Source organism: Saccostrea echinata, unplaced genomic scaffold, assembly GCF_033153115.1.
Source record: "Saccostrea echinata isolate AGI-Se365-2 ecotype Australia unplaced genomic scaffold, CSIRO_AGI_Sech_v1 ptg000017l, whole genome shotgun sequence".
NCBI classification, from domain to species: Eukaryota; Metazoa; Mollusca; class Bivalvia; order Ostreida; family Ostreidae; genus Saccostrea; species Saccostrea echinata.
The window spans coordinates 2,967,782-2,981,085 of record NW_026889766.1 but is presented as its reverse complement, the minus strand read 5'-3'; the positions used below and the strand labels follow the sequence as shown (position 1 = coordinate 2,981,085).

Below are 13,304 nucleotides of genomic sequence, written 5' to 3'. Positions count from 1 at the left end.
CAGCATCGAGTTGTCCCCGTATGCAAATAGTATACAAAATAACCATGACATTGGATAGCAATTATTAATATCAGTAACATAGCAAAATATTACGTACTTAATCTTTGAAAGATTGTTAGACAAATAAAACAATTAAATTGTATGAGGAAAAAACAAAAGTGTTACCTTACCGCTTAAAATAATTTGAAGCTATCCAACACACATGTACTTTTCACGGCGCCCGCCTCTCCTAATTTGGACACGCCACAAACTTCCAAGGATAATGCAAGCGCGATAACTCTAATTATACGTAGAGCATTCCAATGTACATAAATTTTTTTAAGTAAAACTTAAAATTCATTAAGGGCACAATAAAGCTAAAAACCGTACCTTCTTCTTTACCACAAATTTATTACAACGTATACTTTTTAATTTAGTTTAAGTGCTATCTCATCTTTTATACAATAAAATTAAACTATAGATTATCCTTTTAGACAGAATAAGTGCTATTTTGATTATTCATTCACATTTATTTATACGTATTGTCCTATGTGAATGCATGCTATATGTTTTGTCTGTTTCTGTGTGTGTAAATTATGTCTGTTGTGCTGCATGCTATTGAAATTTTCACTATGTTTATATGTGTATATTGTCATTTATGTATTTTATGTATATGTCTTACTAATCATGTCGGTCAAAAGCTCTACAGAGCTTATGTTATTTGTTCTAAAAATCCGACTTAAAAAAAAATTATCTGATTCTGAGTTAGTTCTTTTAAACGGTGTATCTACAAAATTTGACCCGATAGTTATCACTCAACCAAATCAAAACAATACTTCAAGCGGAAGTACGTCATAACGTGGAGGTATCCCATACTACCTTAAAAGCTATTTCAACATTTCTAATTGAGATGTGGAGACAGATTTCTATATTTTCATATACTTACACTTTTAATTTTTTTTTCCTTTCGGTGGAGCAGAATTTCGGCTGAACATGTTAGCTGTTCTAGTTTCCGTCCTGATAGTCGTCCTGGATTCTTACAGATGCCAAACGCTTTATCCCAGCAAGCATAGATTTCATGGGTCCGATGACATTGGTATTCTCAAAACTGCACTTAGTGATTTACAGCAGCTTGTGACAAGTCAAGCTATGAAAATGGAAATTCTCGAAAAAGAGTTGAAACTTTCTAAGGGTAAGTATCCAGTAATCTCTATCTATGAATGCGTGTGATGGACTAAGGAGTCAAGAATTTGTCAAATTCGAATTAACACTATTTGGAAATTTTGAATATAAATAGAACCTTTTTTTCTTTGCTGTCATAGAGATTTTCTTTATATTCCCGATATTCTCTAAAAGAAGATTTAAAAATTCGAGGAATAGGAATGGGAAAAACATAATCCCATGTTGAATTTTGCCCACTCTCTTACTCTGCCTTACCCTAGAGTCATCAATTCAATTAATCAAAATCTACACTACATATACCTAAGGGTTCCTGCATATTGATATGACTAATCGTGTCCTAGCTGATTTTGAGAAAAAAAGATTTTTAAAGACTTTTTCCTATATACCTTTGGAAAATTATGATCCCCTATTCTGATCCAACACTATCCTTTTGGGGCCACGAATTGAACCTGGAATTTGTACTACATTAGGATACTTGCATATCGACATGACTAATTATGACCCTTATGTTCCTGAAAAGATTATCTATAGATATTCCCGTGTAAAACGTTTTGAAGGTCAAAATCAGTTTGGGACGTTATTCATTTTTATTAACACCATGCCTGAGACTCTACAATATATGGTAAATATACCAAATTCATTTATTTTATATTTTATAAACCCATTATTTTATTTGGGTATGAATTTGATGCCACCCTTATGCTTCAACTGCGTAAATTGATCTATGACTGACCCAATCAGTTGATTATTGCTATTTATACGTCCTGGCCCATTTATCCATAATTATTACTTGATTGTATTTATTAATCGTAAATTATTATTTTTGTTGTTTTAATAAATTCATATTTAGAGTTCAACAAATCTCTTTAATTAATTTGAAAGGTAAATCTCAGGCTTAAGAGGCTCCTCAAATATGTTTGTAACATCCAGCGTCGGGTAACGTTACACTAGCTTAACGTCAGCATATGCAAATGCAAAATAATTATCCTATTATGTTCATAAAAGAGTGTATATATATATTTTTTTTTTAATTTAATTTAATGATTAATAATCCTGACTAAAAATGAATATTTTTGTTTCAGAGATCATCGCCTTTACCGCTGTATTAAACTATAATACTTCTATATCTGATTTGAAAAAAGGACAGAGAATCATTTTTAATGGGGTAATCACTAATTTGGGAAATGCATACAACGACAAAACAGGAACATTTCATTGTCCAACAACAGGATTATATGGATTCTATTATAATCTCCACACTCTACGTGACAAGTATGCTATGGTAGCTCTGACGAAAAATGGTGACGGGAACTACGCTTACGCATTCTCTGGAAATCATTCATCCGGAGAATCAGATGGCAGCACCTTTGTTGTGCTATCACTGATGAAAGGAGACAGAATTTGGCTGAGGGCAAATAAGGATTGCTCAACAGGCGAGGTGTTGAAATACCAAGTGAATACATTTTCTGGATTTCTTCTACACGCCTACTAGTTTTATTACTGTTTTCCCCTATATTTCTTCTCCATTTTTCTTTTATAATGTATCATTTTTTTAAATTGCTGCAAAACATATTGCCCTTCAAGACCGTTTTTTTTTCTAAAACATGTATATAATCTGATTGGTGTACTTTACTAAGAAAACATTAAAAGATATTTACTATTAAACATGGGTTGATATTTCGTTGTTCACACAGTTAGTACTGAGTGGTAAGTTGTTTCAGAATATCATTATACAAGTCAGAGAAGAATGTGTATTGTTCAATTAAAAATAAATGAGCACGGAACTCTACTTTAAGGACCCTCTATACACTGTTTTTTGTTGTTTTTTTTTTTGGTACTTTGATAAAATAATATAGCTAAAGGAGAACATATTAAAATTACCTAATTCATTTTTTAACATAAGGGTGTGTGCCATTTTTACATAGGAAAAAATCTTAAAAGTCAATGATGTACAGAAAAAGAAAAATCGCGTTTGCTTACTCAAATGGGGGAAATACATGGATATAAAGTTTTTAATTACTCTATCTTGGTCATATATAGTGATTATAATACTTGAATTAAATACAAATTATGTAACACTGTGCAATTTATTTTATACCTATCAAATGAGGGTTCATTCTAACTACACAAGGTACCTAAAAATTAGTTTACAGTGTAGAGAGTTTCCTTAAAAAACAAAGAAAAAAGTGTTCTCGACTCTAGCGTCATGCAATAGCGACGTCTCGTAGATTTGATTCTATTATTACATTTCAACAGAGAAATACTGTAATTTATTTCTAGAATAAAAGTGATTTTTTTTTTATCATAGTGTGAAAGAATATCAGCTGTGCGGCTAAATCCTCTATTTCCCATCCCTTCATGATGATTGTCATAAGAAAAAATACTTCCTGGTCTGTTATAAGATAAAAAGAGAGAAAAAACCACCAGACAGAGACAAAATCTGCAAATCTTTCTACAAATATGTTGACGATATCCATGTTTCCAATGTTTTCAATCTCAAAATCGCTAAGCTGTGACGTCTCAACCGCTCAACTATGAAATCACAGTCTAAGGCACTGTTTTACGAAAAGGCAGAGACTAAAGGAAAATGTAAGAAATAGAAAAAATGCTGTTTTGTAGTTGAATATGGAATTTATTTCATTCTTGACACAGGATTCTTTTTATATTTTCACTCGTGCCTCGCACTCCTGAAAATATCAAAGAATTATGTCCCACTAGTGAAATAAATTCCATATCCAACGAATAGACCAAAAATAAAAAAAAAATAAAAGAATATACTATGTTTACGAGGTTTTGTGAATATGTAGAATCGGTAATCAGAATAATTTCAAGAATTATTGAAACATCTTTACGCACATCCTCTCCTATTTGTCTAAGTTGCATTTGTACATATATGTCGCCTTTCAGTGTCTCCCATTTTCTTCCTTTTTACATTAAAAAAGCATTATTTTTTTTACCTCGTTAATCAGTTTCCACATTTTCTGTAAAGTATTTTCTATTTATCTATAAAAGAGTATTTTTTAAACATAAGTTATCATGTCATTTCTTTATTGAGATATAATCACGAGTTCCCATACATCGGGTATTGGAACCTTGTACATCACCTTGATAGGAAGTTAGGTTGATCGAAAAGTTTTCGAGGAGAAATGCTAGTAATAACAAAAAGCAGCAACGTGTACAAACTTTCAACCTTCTGGAAAATTGGAACCTGATCCTATCTTGAACTTACAGAAAAATCAAATGGATGATATGAGAAGATGAGATGGGATAAGACACCTAGTACGGAGAGAAGACAATGATAATTATTACCCAGCCTTCTATATAACTTTTTATTAGGCATTTTAAAATGTTTACTGGTTTATTTTAATGATTTTGCATCTCGTAAACCAATAAAACTGTTACTTGGTCAGAGAGTAAACTGTTGTATGGCAGAACTGATCCATTTCGGAACTTTAAAGCTATATTTTGAATTATGTAAAAGGAAGTATTTTCATCCTATTCGATTTGAAATTATCATATGTGAAAACTAATCACGATACCGATATGTATATAAATGACACCAAAGTGCGATGGGACTCCAAAGTGTCATGGTCTGCGCCAAAATCCGATGGTCTGACACTGCAAAGTCCAATGGTGTGGGAAAATCAACCTTTTTGATGTCATAGTATTACTGCTCCATATTACGATGCCGAGACACGCCAAATTCCGATGGTGTTACATAAATAAAATGAATATTATATATTTGATAGAGGAAGTGAAATGACTCACTAGAATACGCTAAAATATAAATCTACTACTAGGCTTTATTTCTCGAGTGGTTGTGAGGCTAACCTAAATCGGTCGAAAGTGTGTAGCATCTTGGGTGGAGAAAGACTAGCCCTAATCAGTGGAATAGTGTGCAAAGACATTGTAGGAGTATCTACAGTGTAATGGGATGCTTTTATGTAAAACTGAGTAGTTAACTCCCTGCTTTTGATCTCTGAGATTGATCTAAGTTTGGTCAATGTAACACCACTTTTACACTGTGATGCTCATCTATCAATTGGACTGATTGTTATCTTTTTGTACTTTGAAATGTTTTTTTTTTTTTTTCAAGTTTTCAAATGTATTACTTTGTCTAAGTACTAAAGCGCCCCATCAAAGATCTATGGACAATGAATCCACATATCTTATTCCATTCTTTATTAGGTAACCGTTCACGGTAGCTCAGACGGTAGAACGCTCGCTTTGTGATCGGGGGGTCGTGAGTTCAAATCACGACCGCGACTGACCTAAGTCGATAAAAAATGGGTAACAACTGTTCCTCCGCCATGCGCTCGGCACTTTGAAGTGAAAGTTGCGGGTCCTTGGGATGAGACCTTAAAAACCGAGGCCCCGTCACTGGGTGAAATAAGCAGTTTCCCATCATGGGAAACTATACGGAAACCACATGGAAACCTCAAGTTTACATCATGTTTCCCAGTGGTTTCCGCAGCGGATGCCAGGTTATTCCGTCAAGTTTCTGTGGCACGGAAACTACTACGCTCCGATTCCATTAGGTATCCCGAACCACGGAAACCTCGGGAAACCTGAAGTTTCCCAAGCTTCCATGTAGTTTCCCGTAATGGGAAACCTGAAGATTCCACTAGTTTCCATAATTAGGAAACTACGTGGAATCGGAGCGTAGTGGTTTCCATGGAACTGGGAAACTGGATGGAATCCTCAGGTTTCCCATGAATGGAAACTAGAGGAAACCTCATGATTCCTCAAGTTTCCATGATTCAGGAAACTACATGGAATTGGAGCGTAGCAGTTTCCGTGTTATGGAAACTTGGTGGAATTATCTGGTGTCCTATAAAAGGAAATTACAGGGAAAATTCAAGATTCCCTTATTTTTCTGAGACGGGAAGCAATGTGGAATTGCGGTGTAATAGTTTCCATACCATGGAAACTACAGGGTAGGTTGAGCATTTCAATTTTGGGAAATGACTGACAGGCAACTGGAAGCTCAAGGATCCCTGTATTTTCCATGGTAAATCTTTCTTTTCTAGAATGTGAAAAGAGAACAGCAGTTTTAAATCAAAATATATATTATTAATTTCCTTGGTAAACTGTGTTTTCTTTTCAAAATCTATTAAAAAAATGTATAAAGAAGAAAAAGCATTATCAAATCATATGTTTAATAATTCATTTGATGTACAAAAACATTATTTTAAAATTATATCAAAATAAATAAAATCATATATCTTAGGTAAACAATTTAGTAGTCTTTCACATCTAAGTCCATTCATAAACTTGATTAAATACTCAGTACTTCTTTCAACATCAGCTTCCCTTGTATTTTCTTTCCATCATCTGCGATCTGCAATATATTTTCATAAAAAATTATTTTTTGTAAGAATTGTATGCTTGAATATTATTAAGAAATCTGACAAGATCACTCAATGTCCTTTTTTGTACCAATATCAGTGATAAGTTTCAGTCTTTAAATTTAATGACCATGAAATCAGAATAATGAACATTACATAGTACATGTAATGTTTTAAGCCAGATAAATATCAAAGCAGGTATGATTGAGAATATGACCATCTCATAGAACACTGCTTTTAGTTGAGTCAATTGGAGAGAAATGTGCTCTGGACAAGGATATTACAAATCTTTTTTTCTTATTAATTGATATTAGACCTAGAAAATTGGTTAAAGATCACTATACACCCTTCATCCCAAAGCACACAATCCAGATCATAGCAAGGGAGAAAAATTATGCTCTGGACAAGGACTTTAAATAAAGATATATAGTGTATTTTGATACTGACCTTTGACCTAGATAATTGGTCCAAGGTCACTTTTTACCCTCCATCCACAGGCACTCTACGAGTTAAATTTGAGTGAGATTGGGCGAAGAGGAGAGAAAATATACTCAGGACAAGTGATATCAGATGGACAGACAGATCATCTCATGGCATCCACAGAACAGGACCCTAAAAAATCAATGCATATATATGTAAAGCTATATCCATATAAGTCAATATGAATTCATCATATATTGCATTGCATACACATGCTTTAATCATGTTTAATACCTTATGAATAATTTCAAATTGCATGTACACTCAGTTTACATACAAATAATCTAAATTTCATCAAAGACGACCAACATAACAGCCATTCAAGATTTAATTAATCAACATTCAGTACAAGTTCTATATGCTATACCATATGTACAGACACATACTAGTATTATTTACCTGCATTCTAAATCTTGTTTTATGTCACTGAAAATTAAGGTGATAGCCATTAACCAATTTTAGCCCCAATTTACATACATGCATGTTGTAATGTTTGTTCAAGACTTCCCATTTATAAATATTACCTTATAGTATATTTAGTTAACATATACCTACATTTAAAGTTTCAATGTGTTTCACTGTTTTCTAATATTTTAGAAATTACAGTCATCAAAATACTGACCAGCCAGAAATCAGTAAAGGTGCATGTCCTTATTTTTCATTCTTGTATTGTTTCATTTAACATGTTTCAATGTTAAAAAGTTTTAGTAAGTTATAATATTTACTACTTTATCATAGCCATACAGTTGAACTCTGGCATTTCGAATATCATAGATACATGTATGTTGAAGTAATTTGGAAGTATTCTTTAAGCATTTTACTCCTGATATCTTGAATCCTCAAATATCTCAAAATATTTTCAATGGTTGAATTGAACTTTGAACCATGGCAAAAGGACTCTTAAACAAATATTCATTATTCTTAAAATAAAGTCTACAGGTTACAAAATTATAAGTTGCTCAACAATGATCATATCAATAATATTTAAGAGAGTTAATCATTTCCCCTTGGGGGGGGGGGGGAGGGGAGCTTCCTCTGTACAATTTAGAATATCCTTACTTTGTGTCAACCTTGGTTAAAATTAGTGGTTCTTGGGAAGAAGTTAAAGATGTGAAAAGCTCACAGATGGATAGACAGTTTGATGGACAAAACACAAAACAAAAGGTGATCAGAGAAGTTCACATGAGTTTTTAGCTCGGGTGAACTAAATTCCTCACTGCATGGTGTATATTATGCGAGATATCATCCAGACAGAAAATTTTACAGAGCAATGAAAAAGAAGACTCCAAGTCATAATTTTACATAACCTCTTGTAGTTTGCAATTGGTATTTCAACATTCCAATTAAACTCAAGTTCTTTTCTTTTCATGCAATTGTTATACATGCCTATTTATGACTGAATTAATTACCACTTACCACATGATCACATCTTGATTCATCATACATCTTGCTGGTTCTTTAATGTCAGTTTTCTTCTCTCTGAAAGAATATATTATGTACAATTACTATTGCATTCTGATTTCACCTATAAGACCAACAATAAACAAGTGTCCCAGGGGCCACATTGCTCACCTAAGCACTTTGGGTAGGAAAAAATATAAATCAGTTCAGTATTGAAAAGTTTAGATATAAAAGTGGTTTGGGGGGGGGGGGGGGGGGGGGGAATTCTACACTTTCTAAGGATGCTTTTGAATTAATATGACACATATTAGCATTGCTGTTCTTAAGAAGAAAATCCTTTTTATTCCTTTGTATAACTATCATACCCTGTTATGGCCCCTCTATTCTCCTGGGGGGGGGGGGGGGGTGTCACGATTTAAATAAATTATATCTACATTACTTCATCGCCCGTGTATATAAATAGCAAGTTTGGTTGAAATTGGCCCAGTGGTTCTTGAGAAGATTGAAATGTGAAAAAATTATAAAAACGACGGCGACAGACAAATTTCGATCAGAAAAGTTCACTTGAGCCTTTGGCTCTGTGTGCTTAAAATGATTTGTTTGATGTACTCCGAATAACCCATCAAAATCACCCCTTCCCAATCATTTTTTTAGTATTGAAATTTTATTTCAATTTTTTTTTTTGGTTTCATTGAAATAAATTTTGTTTCATTACAAAGTTGAGGTTTATAATTTCTCCAAGACACTTGTTTTATGGAGAAATAAATATTAAATCTGTCTAGCTGTCCAGTGTACGTAATGAAACATCAATAAATTTCTAATTCTGTGTTTTTGTATGACAAAAATCAATTTGTTAGATACTGCCAAAAAAATCTTCCTACCTACCTACTCATTTTGCAAAATGTGGGTCGAAGTACATCAAACAAAAGTATTTTTAATAATGGCCTAGACTTCAACAACTACCAGGGAGGAAAAAAAATAAACATACAAAAATTTCAAACATATGCAGATTCACTTATTTTTATCATTATGCTTCTACGATGTTGTGAGCGCCATCAATAACTGATGATTGTAATTTAGATGATTCATTTGCATTACTTGAAATACTATCAAAAATTATCAATATTTGTACATCATGTAGGCTTATTATTTTTAACATTTTCAGTAAATCTCTCAGCAGGTCACACATGAGAAATTTTGTCTTTTGAACAGTAAACTGTTTCAATTTACAATTTATCACTTGTTTGTTAAACAGTTGTTATATTATTATAGACACTGACAGTGTACTTTAAAACCAATACATTTTCCCTATACAAATCATCACTATGCATATCAATAAGGGTTGTGCTATGGCTTTGTAAGATTTATATGTACTCTAGTTACAGACAATCTATTTAAATTGTTCTTATGATTCTTCATAATTTGTAATTATATCTGCCATATAAAGGCGTTTTATCTGTGTCGGATTACAATAGTCAGAACTCTCTCTTTCAGCTGTCTTTTAACTTTCCATTGATGATGATGTCCTTCGTGAATAATCTGATAAGTTGAGATTGCGGACACCTTTTGTTTAAATATTAATGACTTAATCGTAATTTAGTAGCAGAAATAATTCATTTGTACCTTGTCGTTACATCATAAAAAGTTCCAAAAGTCTAACAAGTTCATGAAGTTGACGATCCGAGAACACATGTATTCAAACCGGATATATGTTTTGTCTGTGTTAACAAGGAAACCATATTCGGTACAAACATTATTATCCGATTTAACAACGAAAAAAAAAATCATACACTTTTCATTTATATACACAGAGAGAGAACTATTATAGAAGGCATTCATTTTCACTAAAAAAAAAATGATCTAAAAATGCAAAACGTACAGCATGGAAAAAGACAAATGTGGTGCAATAGGGTCTAGTTATACAAAAGTCTACTATCTATGCATCTTTGATCGTAAAACACTAAATATTGTATAATTCAAGTTTCTCTTTTCGTTTTTGCAATGCGTAAACTAAAATATTTAAAACTTAGACACTCAAACATTTCAAAATGGCGTCAAAACGAATGTGGTCTTCGATGGGAAAGATTTGTTCTGCCCATTATTACTATTATTTACCGTAAAAAAAGTATATAAAAATATACGTACACTAATCCTTGGTTGTTGATCATTGCATTTTTCACAGTTTTAAAGACACTGGGTGGCGAAAACATCATTAACTTTTCACATTTGCACCTTACACCCGAGTTCTTCTCCGTCTTGCTCAACTCCAAAAATGGCGCCTCGTGAAAATTGACCAATGAATAAAGCCTCTGCAGAGCGATGCATTATGGGAAACAGAACCTATTTACTTTAATTATGTTAGAGGGTAAAGTTTTTATATATGATATAATTTCCCTGTGACGGTGATTATGAGTTCTTATCCTTAATGAAGTTCTTCTCTGTTCATTGAAAAGGGGGTGCTCCTCAATAAACTTGCTGATAATGAAAACGAAGCGTTTATCTGAAGGTGACCTGGCCCCAAGACCATAAACTGAGAACAGACTTAAGTCAAAATTTCAAACCAATCTAACTTTTTAACTAATTTTGATAATGAAATAAAATTTTCATCCTGTATTTGAATTTTAATGTTTTATGAAATTGCAAAATTTTAGGCAAATACATTAAACAAAACTCAAGATATTAAAAATCAAAATTTTGACTTAAGTCTATTCTCAGTTTATGGTCTTGGGGCCAGAGAAAGTTTGTGTCTGGTGTGACCCCTCAAATTATATGAACTTGGGGGTGGGGCGGGGGCTTGGAACGTAGTGCCCATCCAAACAGAAAATGTCAGCTTGCCCTCTCCCCTCCCACACTACTTTTTCATTAAATTATTCATTATTCTGATTAATGTATATAATGTCACAACGGAAGATGTTAAACCTTTATACATGTATACATGTTTTAAAATTGGAAGTTTCAACAGGAACCCTTGAAGGAACTACCGTCAGAAAATGAATAATTGTTGAGGACCGTAGAAAATGGGGGGGGGGGGGCGCATTGTGGACGTGCCATATTTTTTGCAGTATAGGAAACAAAGCTTATTTCCTGTTGTGACCCTCAAAATAAACATAATATGACTCTTTATCAGCTGTTTATTATATTGTGACAAGAATGTGTTGTCCTTTGAAGTCTGCCGTAAATTTCGATGGGCATTTGGCATGCAAATGAACTACATGACATGTATACAGAACAATATTTTATTTTTAGTGATGATGGAAAAGTTCGGCGTCAAAAATTGCTGTTTAGTAAAAGCAATTAGGGTATGTTAGACTAGTATACACTTGTGAAAATCAAGATAAAATAATTTAATTACCTCCAAGGACGGTTCAAGAATAATAAAGATTTGATTTTTTTCTCTTGTTCGGCTTTTAATTAGATACTTTATTGAACCTCTTCCTTTTTTGGTTTCGATTTTGAGCCTCACTCAGTTATCAATAAGAATCAGTGGACAAATTGCTGGACTTTTTCCTATTTGCTATATTTTACTTGAAACATCTTTGCCTTTAGTTAAAAAATTTCTCACGTGCACACCGTTTTAATGTATCAGAATTTTTCACATTTAATTTGAAAATTGATTTTTAAAAAAGAAGAGTAAACAAAAGGTGAAAAAAACGAACCAATATCTAAGCAAAGGTAGGGAAAACTTGCAGTATTTTAATTTGAAAAACACCGACCCGTAGAATGCGAGGAGGGGGGGGGGGGGGGGCAGGGGGTGAAATTAAATGATTTTTTTTTTTTGGCTGGTCAGATTTTTTTGGAAGCCCCCCCCCCCCATTTTGAAACTGTTGCTACAGACCTGAAACACATGATAAAAATAAGCCCAGAATTATTGAGTAGACAGTTTTAAGTGCAGATTTTTTTTTTCTTTAAATAAGTAATGTTACATGTCGGCGTATAAAAATCAAGAAATGGACAGCGTATATAAAGAAATGTTTGTACATGTAGTAGTATTGACAATCACCACATCAGTATATAATACCTATATATCGAAAGAAACTATTTTCTCTCCATTTTTTGAAGAAGGGGAGGGGGCTTAAATTTGTAGGGGTAACCTTCTGCTTAACACGATTTAAAAGAATATTTTCTCTAAGCATCTACGCGTAAAACAATTAATAAATTATTGGTTTTTTTTTTCTTCAGTGAATTGCCTTAGCATGCAGTTCTTCAGAAGACGTTATTCTTAAGGAAAAGAAAATCATTTAAATAAATATCATAGACGTTTCTTTATTTAGAGCCAGCATTGGTCTTTGTGTACAAAATGGCTAAATTAAATATACGTGCATGTATGCATTTAAGACCAACATTATTGTTATTTCATGCGAAGAAGACATTTACTACATCAGGGTCTGTGTACAGATATAAGAAATATAAGTTATTTAGTTAACACTCATTAATTTTGTGTACGAATATTATTCTGCTGTTTTATCTTATCAATGTCTTACAGGCAACACATTAAAATTGATAATTAATCATTCTTTCTATGTTTTCAATATCTGAAGTTTACATTGATGTCAAACAAGGACGATCGTTAATTACCGATTAAAAAATTTAATTTCATTTATCTATTCACTTACAAATTTCTTTAAAAAAGAATTACGATTTAACACATAACGAGAATTTAGATTTATTCTAGACCGATAGAAAAGTATATATGATTTTTAAACGGTTAGGAAATTTTCTTTTTTAATCAGTAATGAAAATTGAAATACAATTCTTTTTTTCCTTCTCTCATTGAACATCTTAAAATTAATGTAGCTTATTTTATCAATATTTTGTGATCTTATTGATAATTTAAATTATTTTTTTGAAATCAAATCAATGGCCAACAATTATCACCTAGATTTAAACTGAGTTTGCGGAGACTAGGTGTATGTA

At 32.6% G+C, this 13,304-nt stretch overlaps 1 protein-coding gene and 1 long non-coding RNA gene across 2 annotated transcripts; one reads left to right on the top strand and one right to left on the bottom strand.

Moving 5' to 3' along the window:
• The first annotated feature begins 972 nt into the window (after positions 1 to 972).
• LOC133189229 (caprin-2-like) lies at positions 973 to 2,678 on the top strand. Its single transcript, XM_061324631.1, has 2 exons — positions 973 to 1,171; positions 2,244 to 2,678. Exons 1-2 carry the CDS (start codon positions 973 to 975, stop codon positions 2,651 to 2,653), a joined length of 609 nt encoding a protein of 202 aa, XP_061180615.1. The 3' UTR covers positions 2,654 to 2,678.
• Positions 2,679 to 6,421: 3,743 nt separating this feature from the next.
• On the bottom strand, positions 6,422 to 10,085 carry LOC133189327 (uncharacterized). The gene is made up of 4 exons (XR_009721435.1): positions 10,014 to 10,085; positions 8,406 to 8,468; positions 6,957 to 7,121; positions 6,422 to 6,502 (listed from the first exon to the last, which is right to left on the bottom strand). It is a non-coding gene; the product is annotated as an uncharacterized LOC133189327 (long non-coding RNA).
• Positions 10,086 to 13,304: the final 3,219 nt, after the last annotated feature.